The sequence below is a fragment of the Apis laboriosa genome, unplaced genomic scaffold (assembly GCF_014066325.1).
Source record: "Apis laboriosa isolate Shangri-la unplaced genomic scaffold, ASM1406632v1 scaffold151_cov152, whole genome shotgun sequence".
Lineage (NCBI taxonomy): Eukaryota > Metazoa > Arthropoda > Insecta > Hymenoptera > Apidae > Apis > Apis laboriosa.
The window spans coordinates 360,723-382,476 of NW_025221867.1; the positions used below are offsets into that span (position 1 = coordinate 360,723).

At 32.2% G+C, this 21,754-nt stretch overlaps 1 protein-coding gene across 3 annotated transcripts in view; it reads right to left on the reverse strand.

The window, feature by feature from the left end:
- The window catches only part of LOC122710736 (insulin-like growth factor-binding protein complex acid labile subunit), a 434,244-nt gene that overhangs the window by 139,265 nt on the left and 273,225 nt on the right, over positions 1–21,754 (reverse strand). For 2 of the 3 annotated variants that reach the window (XM_043928776.1, XM_043928775.1), the window contains exon 3: positions 3,642–3,725. The exons of the other annotated variant lie outside the window; for it this stretch is intronic. In XM_043928776.1, coding sequence (XP_043784711.1) covers positions 3,642–3,725 — 84 coding nt within the window. The remainder of the gene's footprint in view (positions 1–3,641; positions 3,726–21,754) is intronic. 3 annotated transcript variants of the gene reach the window in all.

Here is a 21,754-nt window from a genome sequence, read left to right on the forward strand (position 1 = left end):
TAGCAATATTAGAACAATTACTATGGATAATTTACATATTTATTAAATGTAATAATTCATTAATCATATAAATGAATAAATATTGCATACTCTTTGCACACGGTGTTTTAATGTGTAACGTGATCGTTTATATAACGCTTAAGGGTAAATATTTAATGTCTAGTAAATTACCTTCCGTAGTAAAACGAGGTATTTAAGTATGGGGTAAAATGAGATGCCATCACGTTTATGCCGAGGAGGTTGACAACATCTTCATTTGTAATTTTGCTTTTCAAGTAGATTAAAATATATTAAAACAAGGTGTTTTAAAATGAGGTGAAATAAATTAAAAAAATTAGTTAAGTTAAAGTAAACGAAAATCAGTTCATATGTATAACAAAGAATAAAGATTTTTGCGCGAAAATCTCTCTCTAAATTTTCCCATGATATGTCATAAATTTGAGGAGATTTAAATAGAAACGCATTTAAAATTGAAAACTTTGCTATTGTGATTGATAATTTTTTTCTTTAACATTAAATAATTTGAAAAGAGTGGTTTTTAAAATTTTAATTGTTCTCGTTTTAATTTAAGATAAGCATGCAATTTAATCTCTTGTGTTCATTATCGTTTAGATTTTTCTTTTTTTTTCTTTTCTTTTCTTTGTACCTTTGTATTGCATATAGTTTTGAATATTTTAAAATGTTAGTATAAAAATTTACAAAAATCATACATTTTAAAATTTAAAAGCTTTGCATCAAAATTATTTAAACTTTATTATTTATTATCATGAATCATCCAAATTATATATCTTTTTTTATAAGTTTAAATATAAACTTGTAAAGTAGTAGTTGTAAGTTGTTCAAATATAAATTTAATATTTCAAGAAGCTCACATAAAGCTTATAATAACTCATTGATTTTCGTCTTTTGTTGTAGCTTCGAACAAATAATTTTTCATTGGAGGGAAAAATTGAAAGAAAAGAGCCATAAAATACCGTAAACGATTTAAGAAAATATATCGAAAATAATCTAGGAGAAACAATGGAAGACGTAATATTTTCAATAAAACAATGCCATTCTACATTTATTCGTCATTTCATGTAGATAAAAGTAAAAAAGATGGATAAATATGAAGCCAAGAATGAATGCAGAGAATGCACTTCGTTATTTCAAACAAATAAACAGAATATCCTCGTGTATTTACGGTTCATCATTTTTCCAAACAATCAAACAGTCCTTCTTTGAATAAGCTATTTCAAAATGGAGGAACTTTTAAATGTATTCAAAGAATTTTTTAAACACGTTCTTTTTACAAATACGAAATAAAGAAAAATGAATACAATAATAAAATTATGTACAAGATGAAATGTTTTGAGGAATTTTCATATATTTAAAATTTTATATACTATATTTTATACACGCTAACCTAAATAACTTTATTAAAATATTTGATTTAAAAAATATTTTTAAAATTGTATATATTAATAATAATTATTCTAATTCCAAAATTAAACAATAACTTATTAGTAAAGTTTCGTTAAAAAATATATATCTTGCGAATAATTTTTCATTTCACCTTTTTTCTATATTTTTAATAATCATGAAACTCCCAATATTCAATATTTTTCTCGTTCCAATTTCTTAAATATATATTTCTGATTTCATTTCAACAGTAACACATTAGTGTACATACGAACGTCCATAATTCCAAATTAAATTTTATTTTCATTCGAATAATGGAGATACTGAAAAAAATACAATGAATCAATCAAGTGATCAATTCTTGAAATCGAAACTCCGTCAATCGGAAGATAAAAAAACGAAAAATAAAATAAATAATAAAGAAACAAAATGACATCATTAAACGAAAGTTGCGTTATAATAAATTGCTCTCGGCTAATTGGATCGGTCGAGACACTTTCGTCAACGAAGAGACGCGATTAGAAGCGTTGGAACGTTCTTTCTTTTCGAGATTTTTCGCGTTTTACGCGCGCGCGAGGAAGTCGTCTTCGTTAATTAAAATCCCGCGCGCGGGAAATACAATTGCGCGAAAATTAATTAAAAGCCACTTGCCCCAATAGGGCCCATTATTTTCGTCAAAATTTTAACCCCTCTCCCCCCTATAAATGTTAATTAAGTTAATTGGGAATGGCCGAGAGGTGGCGTTTTAATCGCCACGTTTATTGCGAAAATCGTGGCTCGTAAATTAGATCGGCATCTCCTTGGAAGATACAACTTGGTTGCCACCTCTTTCGTTTAATTTCTAATTAAATCACCGCTTCCGTCCATCGATGGAAATAATAATTCGACGCCGCGACGAGAAGGGGGGAGGGGAACGGGGGATGTTGTTCGACGCTGCGAACGGCAACAAGCCCCTGAAAACCGGGAAACTGAAATTGCCGACAATTTCCACGAGTTTTCCATTGTTCCACGCGTCTTCTGTTTATACCGGCGGCGGCAAACTCGTTTACGGAAATGGCGACGCCGGTGAATTAACCCGGCCAGATTTACGATAACTCGACCTCCCGCGAAAATCCTTGTTGTGAATTTTCTTTTCCTTCGGCGATCGGAGAAAAGAGAAACTTATGGCGGCAAATGTACAAGATTTCGACGAGACGATAAAGGGGTATCGTTACAGGGTGTGTAATACGATACGATTTAAATCTCAAATGGTGGCGTGGAATTCGATAATTCTCGCCCCTCCCCTATGAATATCATGAATACGATAAACGGAAGGTGTACAAGTCAAGTCACGTGTAAAAGATGAAACTCGTTTTATATTGTATTAAGGGTATCGTTACGATGGATATATCGTGTAACTTTTGCTCTTGGAACTTTAATCCGTGGATGGAGGAAGAAGGAGAGAGAATTGTTTCTTGGCGCTCGAAGTGCGTAATAAGATATAAATTTAGAATTTGAGAGGAAGATAGGATTGAATAACGGTCGTTGAAGATAATTTTATAAAATTGTAAATTATAATATATGATAGTAAATTTGTGTAAATTGAATTGTAAATTATCGTGAATATGTTATGCACAGAAAATTAATAAAATTTCTTTCAAATCTGTATAAAAATTATTCCAATTATAATAAAATGAAATTCTTATTCTTTTCGCTATTAAAAATCTTGAAATGAAGTTATACTAATTTTACGTGAAAAAATATAAATATGACTTAAAATTTATCCGTAAAATTTCAATGAATTAATACGAAATTTTAAATTCAATACGAATTATCACCATTAATATTTTCTAAACACTACAAATATCAAAAATAACCAAACATTTTCGATTAATTATTTCGTTGCACGATGCGTATTCTTAACAAGATTATCATTTGATTATTAAAAAAAAATTCACTACGAAAAAAAAAATAAGAAAGAACGGCAGTAAATAAGGGACATAAAATTGTATGAAATACTGACTTTAACCGTTTCCCTTTTTCTTTCTTTCTTTCCTTCTTTTTTTTTTCTTTTTCTTTTTTTTTTTTTTTTCAGAACACTACTGCAAAAGAAGATCACGTTTCTCGCGCCGTAACTGAAATATTTATAATATTCCAGCGTTTTCTATTCACGTCGGTAAAGAGACAATCCTCTGTAAATGCGATAAAACGTTGTAAAAGACTCTTTGAAAGCGCGATACAACATTCTGAGCTCGTCTTACCCTTTCTCGACACAGTCGAAGAAATCCTTTCATCCCTGTTACCTCGGTTCGACTCTCTGTGTTTATTCTCCAGAATGCGGGCATCTGAAACAAAAAAGGGGGTTGAGAAACTGTTAGCTTCTGTCTTCCACACAGTGTGCCGCGTATCGCGTGGCAACAACACGATAAATAACGCAATTCCTATCGTTTACCGGCTCGTAAAGACCGGTAACAACAAAGACAATGATATTCAAATTTTATGTTATTCTCGTTTCCCACCCCACCCCACCGCGAAAACATCGAAGCAAATCTCTTTATCCTCACCGCTCCTCGATGCTTCCTACTGTTCTTATAACAGCGTTTCTCAACCTTTTTGCCACGCAACATATTTCCATACCGCGTTTAATATACATTCGACTTCCAAGGATTCCATTCGATTCGAATTAAAAGATTAAAACGAACGCGAAATTTGGTGTACAAAAATGTAGATCGAGGTTTGTTAAGTCACAAATAGTTTAAATTCTCGTTAGATGAGGTGAGATGGATAGAATGATTCTTTCAGCTAACGCAAACTTAAATAATTTAAGAAATAAGCTTCGAATCGATCCTCCAAAGTTGATTAACTTAATACTGATTATATCAGTTGTAATATATGTAATACTAGAGACGTATAATGAGATGAAAATATCAGATCACAAAATATTTGAAACAGTTTTGCAATTATTATTAATTGCAAGATATATCTCGAAACAAGTTTTAATTAAAAGATCAAAGTTTGCCATAAATGAACGATTCTGTATCTGTCTAATGCTATCATTTTCTTTTTTAAATTTCATCAAGTTCGAAAAAATTTAACGATGAAGAATCGACCAAGGATATAAAATGGAAATTGCAACATCTCGAGAATCTCGTATTATTTGAATCGTTTTATAAAAATATATGGTTCCATTGTGTGTGAATCACGAGTTTTAATTAAAAGATATGTAACGATAATTATTAAATATAATTCTATTCATTAATAATTCGATAAATATTCATCTATAATTGGATAACTATATTTCTATTCAAAATTTGCCATAAATTAACGATTCTGTATAATTATGTAAAATGCTATCATTTTTTTTTTAAATTTCATCAAGTTCAAAAAAATTTAACGCTGAAGAATCGAGCAAAGATATAAAATGGAAATTGCAACATCTCGAGAATCTCGTATTATTTGAATCGTTCTATAAGCATAAATATATGGTTCCATTGTGTGCGAATCACGAAACGCGAGAGAGGTCATAGATTGAGATGCACTGTCTCATGGCATTCATCCTCTGGAACGTTTTCGTTAAAGAGCAAACGCGACACTAAGCCTTATTTCATTCAAATCGCAAAGGGGAACGTATATCCGTGATATTTGTTATCGAACGCTTGTCAGACGAGCCTTTTATCTTTATTCAATGCTCTCTTTCTCTTTCTCTCTCTCTCACTCTGTGTGACACGAAATAAAATATACGCTTTAAGCGTTTTTCTCTTCGTTCTCTTATTTTCTTCGTAATAACTTTGAGGAACGATCAAAGTTTGAAAAATATAATTTTACAATTTGGAAAATGTTGTTCCGACTCGTTCTTAAGAAATTAAAGGGGATTAAAAGTTTAGTAGATACGTGATATATCTGATGTAGGGTGGAAACGCGATGAAAACGGCAGTCGAGTTTTGGATTCAACTCTCTCGGCTCCCGTTTTAATTGTATCACATTTAACGAGACGTGATTGTGTTACGCTCAAGTTCGCGCGAAAAATTATACACAATGCGACAAACATTTCGAGGGACGTGTATTTTTGCGAGGACGTGTACGACGTGGATTAAAAATACTAACGTAAGATCGTGTTGTAATTAAAATACGAGGATTACTCGTGATGAGAAAAGAAGGAGGACAGGAATCCTGGTTTTATATCTACTTTAAAATTATTAATTGGTATCTCTGTCGAATTAAATTAATTAATCAATTATTTTAATACGTTTACGTCCGGTTCGTGGAATACTTTTTAATTTGTAATAAAATTTATTTTTTTTTAAATATTCCATTTTTAATCTTTATATAAAATATCAGGCAAGATATGAATAAAGAAAAAGTAATAAAATCCCTAATTTTGGAGTCTAATTGCGAATAAAAATACTTTCTAAAAAATTAAAATAATTCAATTTTTATTCTTCTCATATCGTCCTTCAGAAATTATACGTAAAATAATTGATTACACATTCCATCCATATTTCATCCAACTAAAAACTAAAATCAATTCCTTCACCGAAACCAATGAAAATCGCCATTTAACATTGATATCCTTTAAAAACGTGCATAAAATCAAATCGTACGCGATTGAAATAAATCATTACCCAATATCGAAATAACTACAAAAATATATATATATATATATATACAATTTATTATTCCAACCAAATAAAACAAACGACTGAAATAGAATAAAAGAATCAAGATACCATCCAAAATCGCATCGTTTAATCATCCGAAAATAATTATAGCCACGCTAGGCAACGCGTACGAGGAAAATACGGTGCTGCGCGTGCAACATTTAGCCTACCCCACCGTTTAATGACTATTTATACAACGATTAAGGTACAAAGTATCCTCCTAACCTAACCGCTATCACGACGTCCCCGAACGTACCCACGAACTCTGGCCGCGGAAACAACGACTATATTCAAATTTCATCCACCAACCTTCCTTACCTATCCCCCCGCCGCACTCCACAAACCTCCAAAACAAATCCTTTTATCCTTCCTCCTTTCCTCCGAACCACCCTGAACACCCATCCTCCTGGAGGGGTAAAAGGAGTGTGGCTCGGGTAAAAGGAAGCGGTGCAATTCCACGCCGAGAGAACACTTCATCAACCGCTTCGAGGAAACGTACATATGTATGCTGCGCAACACGCGGTAGATGTATATATATATATATATATATATATACATATATGTATATATATCCGCGTGTATCTCACGTGCTACGCTCAAAGTTGCGCGACCTAGAGAGCAAAAGGACGAGGCCAAAGTAGAAACGGAACACGGCGTGTGTAAGGTTATTCTGACGGTTCTTCCGGCAAACGGCGTACAAACTGCTTGTTATTATTTCATCGAACTGTCGGTTCAACAGGTACTCGTTTCCTCGCGGAACGATACGTTGTGTTTCGAGGAGGGGGGAAGGGTTGGAATTAAGCAAGGAGAATTAAAAGAAGGAAGGATTGGGAAAGAGAAGAGGGAAGGAGAAGGGGTTACTTGGTATCGAAGTGCGCGCACGCTCGTTGACCATCTCGTTCCATTCGCCATCTTTTTCCTCCGCGACGAAACAAGGAAGGAAGGGAGAGCCTTGAGCGAAACTGGCCCCAGGCCAAGGCATTATTTTCGAGGGAAGGAAGAGGGGGTGCAAGGGGAGGCGTGTGACAGACCGAGAAAGAAGGAGAGGGAAAAGGAGAGAGAGAGGAGAGCGGGTTGGTAGTCCAAATGAATATTTAATTTCTGCATATCTCACCCCCGGCTAAAGTTTAAAGTACGGCGAGGCAGCCGCCTATCCCAAGGGGACGAAAGGAAGCTTCCTTATCCCTTGTGATACAGGGTAAAGTCCTCCGCGGAAGTCGTGTGCCCTTCGTTTCGGTTCAGAAACACACCTCCTCCCCCTCCCTCCTCCCACGCCATTGTCTATTTTTCTTTATCGCTTGTTTACTTGCTCTTGCCTCTCCCCTTTGTTCCCTGCACTCAGGATTTCGCTGCCCTAGTTTACATTTTTTAACCACCTTTTAACCCACCGTGCTCGTCTTTTATCGCAGCCCCACCCTTTGCTTTTTTCACCCGATACATTCTTCCCGTTTTTTACGATTCCTTCTCCATCGACTCCTTGCCCTACCTTTTCTTCCTTGCTCTTTTACGGACGCAGTTTCGAGTTTCTTTAATTCTTCATTCTCGTCGCTGCTCACGTACTTTCTCGATTTTTTACCCCTTACCTCCCTCCCCACTTCACTTCTCCTCTTTTTCGCACATAATTTCTCTTGTCCCATATTTCTCTCTTCACCCTCTCTCGAAGTTGGCCATTTTCTCTGCTTCTCCTTCTTTCTTTCTCTGGTTACTCTCTGTCTCTCTTTCTTTTTCTCTTTTTCCTCCGCGAGATTTCTTCTTCCTTTTTCCATTTCCCTGTCCCCTTTCCCAGCCCGGCTTTTAGTTCTCTGTTTCTCCATTTTTCTCCCTCCCGCACATCCCCTCTCCCCCTCCCTCGTTTCTCCATTTCTCTATTTCAAACTCTCCTTATTTTTCCCTACTTTTTCCCCCGCCAACACGAACTTCTTTTTGCACCCCTTTCTTTATATCCCGCTCCCATTTGTCCACACAGCCCTACCACCCCTTCCCTCCTTTCCTTTTACTCTTCTCCTTTCCTAATTACAGTTTGTTGTTGCCCTATTTTTCTCTCCACTTTCTCCCTCCGCTTCTCGAACCCTTCGAGAACCCCTCTCGTGTCTTCCAACCGGCCACTGTATCCACGCGACCATGTCCCTTCCCTCATCGATGCAAATCATTGCTTCCTGTCTCACTTCCCCTCTCTTCTTCTTCCCTTTCTCTATTCATCCTTCTCCATTCTCCATGATTCCTTTCGTGGCCACCCTCCATTGTCTCTTTCCATCCCTAAACTTCTTCACCCAATCTCACCTCCTCCTCCTCCTCCCTACTTGCCTCCTCGAGCGAGCTTCTTCGACCCTTACCCTTTCACCGCTTCTTTTTCGACTTGGCCTGGTCCAAGGGCCAATTACGGGGCTGCCTGCGATGGAACGTGGCGATGAGAGAAAGAGCGCGATAGGAGGAGAAGTCCACGAAGATGGAGTCACAGGTTTGGCAAGAAAAAGTAGAGTATAATTGCGAGAGAGCGGCGTGGAAGGGTGGAGGGTGGTCGAAAGTGTGGAAGGGCGTAGTGGCTCACTGAGATCCGTGGTCCAAGATCTATAGTATATAGGTAAGGGGCTAAGCTTCGGCTTAGGAAACTTGGAACTGGACTTGAAGCTCTATCTTCGTTATCGTGATATAGGAATAGATGTTGCTAAGGCAAAGATGATTGCTTGCCGCGTGATAGACTGATGGTTCAATTAAAGAGAATTATTGTGTATCTTATGATTGTTATATTTGTAACAATATTAATTTGTAAAGTTAAAATTATATGGGTAAGATTGGGTCACGTAAAATTTACAAGTAATAAGAAATTATGTAAGAAGTAAATAATTTTTATGGAAAATAGTTGCTGGAATTATTCGTCGGTTTATCGAAGAATTTAATTTTAAAATATTTTCCATGCATAATATATTGATATGTAAAAGTAGTGTCAAATTACGTTCATAGTTAATATAAATATTTCTAATTGAATTTCCATTGCCTTGTTTCTTTTATAGCAATCCTTTTTTGATCGCACAAACTATTTTAATATTTCAAACTGGTCGATAAATAAGCATGGAAAAAGCATTACGTAAATACTTTTCTTATACCTTTTCCTTCCAATATTTATATTCATTTGTAAATTATAAAAATATTTTTCGATTCGAAAGTTATCAACACAAATTACAAATCTGAATATAAAGGCTATTTAAAAAAAAAAAAAACGGCAACATGAAAGGATTTTCTTAATAAGATAGCACGAAAAAAAAAGAACACAAGGATACGTGTTCAGAATCGAAAAAAATGGAGGAAAGATTAAAGCTGTGGACAAATGCGTAAATACGACGAGGATTGAAATACGAAATATTCTTTGTCCAATCCCTTTATATGTATTTGCACGGAGATTAAACAAAGATGGAGATGTGATGAGAATAACAGAGAGAGGTCAGAGCGAATACGGAATAGGATAGAATTAAAAAGTTCAAAGAACAAAATACGGGGAAGGAAGGAAAGATAAGGGCGGATGAATGGACATACAGGGAATTCTTTTACGTGTCTCGTGTAGAGAATAACAAAAGTCGGGCATGAAATGGAAAGGGATGATAACGACTACGATCCGGGACAGTGGAGGAGAGCTATGAAAAATAAATGAAAAAAATACGTGCTTAGAGATAAATGTGGAAACATTAAAATGGAATAAAAAAAATAAATATAAAAAAGCATTGAAATATATATTTTTTTTAACAAGAAATGAAATAAATAAAATTTGATATTTAAAAAAATGTATGCATCGAAGATGCAAAAAGATAATGAAAATTTGTATATAAGATTAATAATAATACAAATATTAATGAATAAGCAAATACGAAAAATAAAATATATAAATGATCATAATTTTAATTTAAAATTAAACAAATTTAAGTTAATTATTCGATAATAAAAAATATAAGTAAATTTTTAATATTTATGTAAAGATAAGTTTTACGATAAAAATAAAAATCAAAATGTCTTATTATATTAAATGTATTAAAGTACAAGTTATTTAAAAATTATTAAAAATCGAGTTCGTGTATTACGAGAAGATGAAAACGTAACTCGTGAAAAGGAAGAAAAGAATCATAGGATGCTGGTGAAAGGAGGAAAGAGAAAGGAGGAACCACGTGGTTGGTAATCCGGATTTAGTCGTCCATTCACTCGAATCCAAGATGACATTAACGACAAGCCGCATATATTGGTTTTTATCGTGGTCTACATTAATCATCCCAGTTATTGTATTAAAAGTTCCATAATTCCTTCACGTTTCGTTGTATAAGGCAAACTTTTAACACGACAATAGAAGCATGAACTAGTTGAAAAAAAAATTAAAACGATGTACTTTCTGTTCAAAATTGTTACGAAGAAATTAATAAAATAATTATCGATATATTATTAATTATTATATAAAAAACAATTGTAAACATTGTATAATAACCATTAAATAAATACAGTTTAATAATATATTTTATATGAATGTTCTATTACAAAACATACTTAAATATTGCAACATGATATCATTCGACGAAATAAAATGTTGTTTTTACGCAAAAATATTTCGAATCACACTTGTCAAATATCAAAAGCTGAATCGCGATTTAAATATAGGTAACAAAAAAAAAATCGATAAAAATTTCTCATTCGAGGGAGAGATCCTCTATGAAAAGCGATAAGCAAAATGCGCTAGGCAAAAAAGAAGAACAAGCGTAAACTGACATATTAGCGCGTAAATATCGCCGATCCATAAATCATTCTTTCAAAAATGGAGGGCAGCCGATAGCAGAACGGTGCGGATCTTGCTCCGGATGCGGCGAACCACGATATTATATGTGAATACATTAAACGCATAAATACGTTATACAACGTGTAATGTAAGCAAATCGCGAAAGGATTGGCGAGATGAGATTCAAGCAAGAACTAATAACAGCCAAGATGGAATTTCGATGGAAGAGAAAGGCGAAGAGACGAGCGAAGAAAGTAAGGGGGGAAAAAGGAGAAGCACTGACCGGTTTAATTCAAGATATCGGTGGAATTTAACATGACCACGTAATCCAATGTAAGCAGTCTCGAGGAGGAAGCGACACGGATATAATCTAAACATCGGTATCCACGCGTCTACCCTCGATCTCACTTATAAATACCATTGCACAGTGTCTCCCTTTCGGTAACGTAGTCCAATGGTTCCGGTGAATGTTTTCAGAACACCTGCTCCCCCGAGATAAGACGGGGGTGGAGAGCTGTATTCAAAAAGTAAGAGAAAGAGGTAAGTGTTGGTAAGGTTGTGGATGAGATGGAATCGTATATTTGAAAAAGGGACAAGGGAAGAGGTGTATGATAACGTAAAGGGAAGAGTCTAATAAAAATACCTACCTTAAAGAAAAAAAAAGAAAAGAAAAAGAAAAGATAGAACTATCCGACTGAATTACCTTGTAAAGCAAAACCAATGCAATAAGATTAAAACTCTTTAAGAAAGAAAATAAATCTTTATAATAAAACTGTCTAACCGAATTACACCAAATATTTCGTGATCCAGATATTCTAATATCTAACTGTAAATCCAATTATAAAAATAACGTAACCATTTAAAGAAAAGGGGGGAGGGGGGGTTAACAGCGAAAAGAGAATCTCTAAATGGAAACCAACTCTAAAAAGAAGAAGAAGAAGAAAGTAATAAAGAATAAGAAATAAAAAAAAACGAGAGAAAAATGAGAGAAGAAAGTGGAATCTAGTAATTCGGAGCGAAGCGACCATCTACTTTGAATCCTAGCCTAGTACCGAAACCGGGCTACTATCTACGAGGAACCATTCTTGTGCTTCTTCGTCCTTTCATCACGATATGCCAGTGCCACATCTCCTTTCCCCTCCCAAATGCCTCTCCCTGGCTCCCATGAGAAGCCGCCGGAAATTGGAATCTTAAATCGATCTAAATCTTCTTTATCGGCGGAGGAGTCACCGACCGATCACAGACGAATTTTCCACGATACGGTATGGTGTGCGGAGGGGGGATTGACTATATCGTCGCCTGCTACTCCACGCGTAAATTTAACGCCGATCTTTTTATTAGATCTTTTATTAGAGGGCCTAAAAAACGATTTTTCTCCCGTTTTTGTTCACGACTTAAGAACACGATTTAAGAATCGAAACTGGTGGTTATAATTCAATTCAATTCAATAATCTCGGGGGATCGATTTCCACTTGGTTGTTCGATGATTGGCTCGAAAGAAAGAGAGAATTCGATTTAATGCAATCTAAAATCTTGTAAATGTAAATTTGACGCGCAAAGTGGGTTGAATCGCGCTCGAACACGCTCGCGATTTGGAGCGTTAATTCCATCGATCCGGATTGCATCCTATTCTCGGTATTTTGATATTGAAATATCACTTTAGGATATTCTCACATTTGCGTGTTTGACGGATTGAAATTATTAGAAGATAATCGTAATAGGCTTAATATAATCGTTCGGTTTAGTTAAATTTTCGCTTTAAAATTTGATCTAATAATAGGATTGGATTTTTTGATTTAGATAAATAGAGAAATATGTACAAAATCGAGAAAATTCTTTTTAATATACAATTTTAGAACTTTATATCTTTCTTTAAGTTAAGTTATAAGTTTTCAGAATCTTTTTTTAATTTTTTTTTAAAGCCTTAATAATTCTTTTTGATCTATGAATTGTTAAGTATCGAGATTAATGAAAAAAATTGAAAAAATAGTTATAAGATTCTTCGAAAACGTTTAATTGCAATACAAGAGAAATTGATTTAACACTAGAATCAAAATGGTTGTATTATATTAATTTACTATGTATTCGTTAATTGAATTAAAAATAAGTTAAAGACGAAACGTACAAGATTTCCTTCGTTTTCATTCACAAATTAATATCAATACTGTCTTACACACCCCATTTTCCGACATTACTCCATCCATTTGCCTTGTTACGGTTCTGGTAACCCTAGTGTCTACCACGTCTTTCACGTATTTCTCCTTTCCTTTAGCAAGTAAAATCATTGCGACAGAAGTGCAATATACTGCATCAAAATACGAAACTGGATTATGTGATTCGATTTCGCAACGTCAAGATACTTGCCTTTCCTGAAACAAGCGTGTTGGAAATCTAATCAAAGTTTTCGTGTTCTGTTTTTTGAGAGACAATTCGTCAACACGTCGAATGGCGAGGTCATTTTATCTGACAAGAAGAGATTATAATCTTTTTGAATAGAAAACTTTTTAAACTAGTTAGCTTAACTTAAATTTTAAAATATTAGCTGTAAATCCTAAAATTGTGTAAAAAGTTAATTTTTCTTTTGATGTATGATATATTATACCGAAGAAGTTTCAAAAAATTAAACGAATTATTGATGATGATTCGTATTAAAATATTGTGTAAACAAATGACTTGAAAGTATCTACTGTTAATTATTCCTTTTTTTTTCTCGTATTTAAAAATTAAAGTTATTATATTTCCATTACAAATATTAAAAATGATTTTTCAAATTAAAATAAGATAAAAATGAAAAATAAAAAGAATGCTTCTTTGGCTTCAATTTTTCGTTACTGATAATTAAAAGACAAATAAAAAGAAATTATATAGGATAGTTTATGTAACAGAGAACACAATTCTTAATCTTCAATATCTAAATACATTTGTCTAAATGATTTATCTTAAAACTCAATTAAATCCTGTTAAAATTACGAAAATTTTAAAACTGTTACAATTTTGAAAATAATAATTCTTATCCTTTAAAATGCTTTTTCGTTTATTTGACTTCCGATTTGCAAGTATAAAGAAAAGAGTGATATTTAACCATTTATCTTGAACCTGATTTAAATCCTTAAAATTAAAAAAATTTTGAACCTCTATAAGTTTGAAAATAATAATTTACGATCAACGAGTGAACGATCATTAGAAGCACAAAATCTTACCCTTTAAAACGTATTTTTATTTGTCTCGATACGACTTCCGGTTTCCAAGATATCGTCGTGTAAAGAAAAAGGTAATTTTTAATCGTTTAATCGTTTGAACTTCTCACTCGTCCCAAATGACTTATCCCAAACTTCAGACAAGCGACAAACGCGATTCTTAGAAAAACGTTCCAAAAAGTGAAGGTCATTGACCTATTCATAATCTCTTTATGCTACGTTAAGCGCCATGAAAAACTTTGAATCCTTATATCTCGGCAATCGATTGAAATATCGAAATGAAACAAAAAGCGATTTCAATGGCATAGTTTCCTCTATTTTTTGAATAGGTTTTGACGGCGAAATATTTACCTTTTTTTATATTTTTTACGCAAAAAATCAAACTTTTATTTGAAACTTTGCGCGTAATTGCAATGATATTCCAGGAATCTCTTGCTTATTTCTCTTAACTTTGTTTCTACATCGCTTATATTATACTATGGTGATCCTTTTACACTTGCCCACAAAGGAAATACAACTGCCACAAATATTCGTGTAACTTTTAGCTTTGATCTGACTGTCTATCCTAATTTATTTAAAGCATAAGTTTTAAACCTAATCAATCCAGCAGGTTTATCAGAGCATTCTTTTAATTATCATCGATAATAAATAATATTTATTTCATTTTGGAAATATAAATTTTTTCCAAATGAATAAAATCAATTAATACTCGTTAAAATGTATCTTTAATATTTTTTACATAGAGAACAATATTTATTATTATTTCTTATACAAATATAAATAAATAATTGCTGATTTCTTTCTTATCATTGATAATAATAACAAGAAAAAACAAGAAAAATAAGGAAAAACTATCATAATTCTCTACAAAAAAAAATTATACTTATCTTTATTATATTTTCATGTCCTTTACAATTAATATCTCAATATATAATTTTATATCTTATATTTATAATCTCGATTAACGATAACTGAAAGGGGACATCATTTCATTTATACTTTCTTTGTGATTCTCTTGCGATGAACGTGTTAATATTGTACGATACATAATTACTTACATGTGCAGAGGTGTAATTATGTTTAACGATAATAGAAGAGCACAAAGTATGTCGCATAATATATTTTACGCGTTCGTATATTTGTACTATAAATCTCTGGTTATATACTTCATTGTTCGTTGTAATGTAGAATCTAATTAGCGTGAATGAAAAGTGAGCTGAAATACGACCAGCGGTGAATGCGTTGGACATTTTAATATGAATTAAAATCAGATTTAATACAGTTTACAGACGGGTCATATTCATCTTGATAACATAAAGTAATTTTATTTGCATATATTTAACACGTGTGATTATTATCTCGTGTTTACAAACATATACAGTGCAATGTGATTCTTAATCTTTAATTAATGAAGAATATTTAAATTATATCTATAGGTTATTGAATTATTTAATTTTCTTTGTAATATTTTTTTCTTTTTATTTTTCTCATGCAAGTATTATTTTTCGTGTTAATAATAATAAATGATTCTATTTACAAAAATTTCTTTGTATTTCTTTGTAAATGAAAGACTATTATTGTTAATAATTCTTTTATTTATATATATATTAAACGTTTCGAAAGTAAATGTTATAAATTTAAATATAAAATCGCGTGTACAATAGACATTTTTGCGATACACTCGAGCAAAAATTAATATCCATTGTCGAATAATTACAAAACAAAAATGTTCACTCATACCACTGCGAATAAATACGCAAACAAAGAACCTAAACAACGATTCGATCCACCCTCTCCTCTAGATATCACGCATACATTTCCGAATATTGTACATATTTCTCCCAACTGCTAAATTTCCACCAAAATAATAGCTTAAACTCCATCCACAAATTCATTAATCCAACACATTTTCAAAATCACGATGACCCACATTATTACAATATCCCGTATTCCTCTCCAACGCTATTATACATTTAATACCGCGAATCGATCAAATATACCACGTATATATACAATACAATCGTATGTATATGCACACGCGTATATAATAACGCGCATTACATACCCGATGTAACCCAATTTTCAATCCTCGATACATCCATCTTCCCGCAATACCTCTGTTTCCCCTTCCCCCTCTTCAGACCATCTCGATACGTTTTCGCGTATAACGCAATCATACGCTTACCCTCTTAAGTCGCTGTACACGTGAACAAGCTCGTGAACACGGGTTGAAGAGGGACGACCTAACGTGAATATAACCGCGTGTCGAAATTTCGAGTGTCGCTATCGACACTTATCGGCGTACCTTGAACGCCGATAATGTAATAGATTTGTCCGATGGGGAGGCGAGCGTATCGCAGGGGGCACACAGGTACAATACCGATCGATTACTCGTTCTTAAGGACAGGCGTCTCGTCGTTAGAATTGCTTGCCATTCACCGGAATCGGACGAATCGCGTGTAGTTCGAAATCGTTTGGAGTTCGATTAATCGATCGATATTGTTTCCTCTTCTTTGTCTTCTTTTATAGGTTAATCTGTGGGATTATATTTTTGTATGTATTATACCTTTGATACCTTTGAAGGTTTAATGGTTAATTTAAAAGGATTTGAAATTATTAAAATTGTAAGGAATGTAAGAGTTTTGAATATATGCTTTTTATTTTGGTTAATCTTTTTACGATGATCTTTGATTGTTTTATAAATTATTAAGCTTTTCTTCTTTCTTTTTCTTTGTATGTCTGGTTTATATATTCTATTAGTTTTGTCTTCGATTAAAGGCTTGTGTGTAATGGATTTGAATGAACTTTAAATAACAAAAACTGAAAGGAATATGAATCTTTCCAATATTTTTCTTTATTTTTTTAATTCTGTGATGAAATTATAAAACATGGTATATTATTTTTTCATTCAATGTACGTATTGGATGCATGTCAGTCTTCCAGTTTGAAAGAATCGTATGAGAGTGAATAAAATACATTTATTAATTTAGAATCTATTGCTGAATGAAAAAATATTCTACATCTTTATCTTTTTTCCAATATTTTGAATCACTTATACATCATTATTTATTATTAAATAATATTTGTGCAAATAAAATGTTTTCTATTAAAGGATATTTGCACACAATAGAAACTCGTACTATTTACTTGGTCAATCATAATATTAGTTGTCTACTTCTGTTTAGTTTCGACGAATTAATTAAAATCTCACTATATAAAAAGTGGCCCACATTTTTTCTGACTTTGTAAAAAGTTTGTTAATATAAAAGTATAAAAGAGATAAAAATGTTATATAAATATGGATCGTTTGAAGTTTTATCAACAGTCATTCAATATTTCTCTGAAATATTCGTAAAATTTATATTTATCTCTAATTTTTTTATTTTTATTTAATACAATACGATATATACATTTCATCTTTAATGTTAATCAAATATATATTATTAATGAAAGTTTAAAGCTTTATTTACATTTTAAATCAAAAAATTATTTAAAAAAAAAAATACGAGAGAAATGATAACTATTCAATTTCAATTATTACGATACAAGATTAAAATATATTGACAAAGCATTTAATGTAAATGCTAGCATCTTTTGATCCTATCAATAGATATAAGATTGACAAAATAGAAAATTAAATTTATCATTTAACGAAGTTCGTTTCATTCTATTTTATCAATTTACTCATTATTAATTATATTGATATACGTTTAAAATTTTGTTTTAATATCTTCTTCTATTACGAGATAATCGTATAATTTTTAAGATTAAAGAATATTCTTTCTTTGTAATATATAATGTACCTACAATATGTAATGTAAATAATTATTTTAATTCTCTTGTAACAATTTCATTATTGTATTGTGTATTTTACAATCTTCTTTTTCTTCTTTGTATCCAAAATACAAAACAATAAATAATATATAAGAGGAAAAAATTGAACGTAATACATGAAATTATTGACAAAAACTTTCTTTTTTTCCAATTAATTTTATTTGATAATTTATCACGCGGCATAAACAAACAGAGATTACTGTAATCACATTTAAAAGAGCTACTAATTAGAGATACAAGAAGTGAACGATGAATTGATTAATCGTTGATTAACACGATTAAACCGTTTGCCGTTCTAGAAGCATTCATTTTAATTGGATTCAATTAATAAATGAAAAAGTTTTATGCTTGTCGAAGCTTTATAAATCGATTTAACGATAATTCATCTCTAAAAAGAATCATAGTAGTTAATTTACTTAAAAAACAAAAAGATTAAAAGAAGAAAAGATTTTTTTATTACATTTTCATACACGAATCATTCATTAATCTTTTTTATAAAAATCGAAAATTTAACGAAATATTTTCTATTTTTGTCCCTCGGTGTATTATACGGTGTATTTTATTCTTTCTTATTTTTTCTTTTTTTCTTATTTTCTTATTTTTATTAAACATGTATGTAAATAAATTAAACGAGAGAATTTAAATAACATTTAAAAATTTATAAATGAAACAATTAAGCCGCTAATGTCAAATTCTTTTCCATTCTTTCGTATCAAAAACATGGTAATGGATAATAAAGAAGTGAAACTATATGGCGATAAAAGTATAAAACAATTAATGCGATTATAAAAATATAAAAATTATGCGCTAATAAAAATTTATTATTAATGCGATAATAAAAATTTCCGACGAATTCTATTTCTTCCTTTTTTTAAAGAATTCTTAAAATGGAGAATCGATTATTTTAAATTCTCAGAAATCAAACGATTGACATCAAAATTAAGGATGATTGATTCGCGTGGCTCGTTTAATCCAATTCCACCCTCCCTGATCGGAGATACCTCACGAGTTTTCTATTATTTCGGCCCGGCCATTTTACCAACGTAAATAAGCTTTGCGCGCACGGTGCTCGGGAGACAGGGATTTCCATACAGTTTGGACGCAAATATCGCCAGAAATCGTTCGGTTACCAGAGTTGCTGCTTCTCCCTTCGCGGCGTTTCGCGATTAAATGAAACGTGAATCAACTCCGCGCGGCAAAGTTAAACTGAAAGTGACGCGAACGAAAAAGATAAAGCGAAATACGCGACTGTCCACGCGAGTTTATATAATTGAATATTTCAATCGGTGATCCGTTGGAATATACGCCGATATATTCCTCGCCAGAAGCATTGCAATGAGGATCGAAAAGAGAGGAGTGGAAAAAAACGCAGGATTTTTTCCAATTTTTATACTTGAAGTACAAAGTAAGAAAGGGTATATATAACAATTATTTGATATAAATCTCCGATAAATTGCATCAACGATTTTTGATGAGATTCTCAATATAATTATGATCGTTTTAATGCACATTTTTTTATAAAACAGACAAATGTAATGAAGAATTTTCTTAAATAAATTATTCTACATTTCGAGAAAAATAATGTATTTATTTAAAGCGATATTAAGATAATGATATGAATATTTTCCATTCTTCGATATTATACATTTTTGCCCAATTCTTAACACTCTCAATAATTTTTCTTTCAATAATTAACACATTCTAGACAGGAATGTGTTCAACGTCAATTGCAAATTAAATTTTATTTCTATCCTGGTAACGAAAAGACGTCCATTTACATCGTCGAAAATAGCGTATACAGAACGATTTCGAACAATTGAATAATAGAATAAATAATAAAATAAAATATTCATAATTAAAATATTAAAAACGAGTTCCCTTCGTCGCTTGAAAAATTCGTTTTTCGCAAAGATAGATCGAACAATCTCTCCACTATCGTACAATTCCGATACAACAACTATCGAGCGAAAAAAATAAATGTTGATCGAAACGTGAATCGAACCGGAACGTAACAAGAACAAACGATCGAGAGCAATAAGTGTAATGTCAATGGATGTTTGGATATATAACTGGGTGATGGAATCAGGGCAATCGGGTATGATGCAAGGTGTCGAAGTAGATGCCAGTCGTGTCTAACATCGCGTGTCGTGTTGTAAGCGACGTGGATCACGATCGACGCGTCAAGCATCTTGAAAGCTGACAGTGTTCCAAGAGGGTAAACAGTACGACACACAATCGAGTTTCAATACTGATGATACCATAGTAAGCATCTAGTAATTTTCAAAAAATTATCGCGCATAACCGTTTTCCTTTCTTCCTTCTTAAAGATTATTTTCAACTTTCGATTAGTAAATTAATTAATGTGTTAATTAAACGACCATGCGACTATTCATTTTCGAAATATATGATTGATCTTTGAATTCTTTATGTAATAATAATAATCTCATTGAAGGGTAACATTTGCTCGAAAAAAGAATAAAACGCGATTATTCTTTATGAAAAGAGAGAGAGGGGGGGGGGGGGGAGAGATATCGATTTATCGCTGTTTGTCACTGAATATATTTTTTCGTGAAATCATGCGAATATTTTTTGCTATTGATACATTCGCGCACGGACACCTGTGTATTTTTATTCAAAAAAATATCCATTTCGATCGGAAACCGTGTATCAACGTTTATGTTCAAACATTGCGAGCCAATTTCAGGAGAAATCAGGGATGAATTGTTTCCTTCCAATATATCGTATATATCGATATGGGAAAATTTTTAAAGATTTTTATTATTAATTTATCAATTGATTAAATAGAAAAAAAAATCGTACGAATATAATCAATTATTTATATATTATAAATTCAAATGTATAGAAAGATCATCATGATATATAATCACAATCGAGTTAATTAATTAATCCTTTCGATCTTGATAGATCATATGACGATCCAATGAATATTTTTGATCTTCTTTATCATTTATAATACGTGATTTATATTTTGTCTCGTATATCTGACTATACATGTACTAATATTATTAATTGTAACAACACGAGTTGGATAATCTTTGTTGAAACAAACGTATGTCGTTGCAAATCTCCTATTTATAATTGGATCGTTATAATTTGTATTCACGTGTTGTAAATAAACATTTATCGTATATAGAATACAAATGAAAATTAAATATTCGACGATTGTCTAATTTCAAAATTTCTGATTCAAATACAGATTAACAAGGATTAAATCTTTCAATGATAACTTAAAATATCTCCCTTATATGTATAACACGCTACTTTTAGGAAACTTTTAATCAATTTTTCGATTAATTTATTAACAAATTACTTCTCGTTGTTCGAAATTTCAGAAGATACAAAAAGTTTTGATCGAACATCTAATTCAACAGAATGGAAACACCTCCGCAATGCCCACGCCTTTGAAACTCGATGAAACCTCGTTCATCCAAGCAACAAGAATGAATCCGCATGACAACTTCCATAATCGAATTTCCTGTTACGGGAAGCTTTTCTTTCTTCGAACCGATTCTCGATCAAAAACACCTTGCCCTCTGTGATTAATCACAGGAAATAACAGAACTGTAAATTCCATCAGATAAATCATACGCGTTTCTTTTTATATTATCTTTGTAAACGATCTAATTCACCATCACTCTAAATCGTCACATCTCGATCGATCGACGAGATTCCATCGATTAAGCTTTATCACAGGCTTTCTTCTAAAAACACGTTCTATATTTTTGTTCCGAGTAATCGAAACCGAGCGGTTTTTTCTGCTCGAACACGTGGGAGAAGCAATCGCGTAATCGGATTGGAACGATCGCGTATGATCGACTCGCGATTCAATGGCTAATATTCTTTCGAATATTTATTTTCGAAAAGAAAAAATAATAATAATAAAATGAAATGAAATAACAAGTATTATATGATAA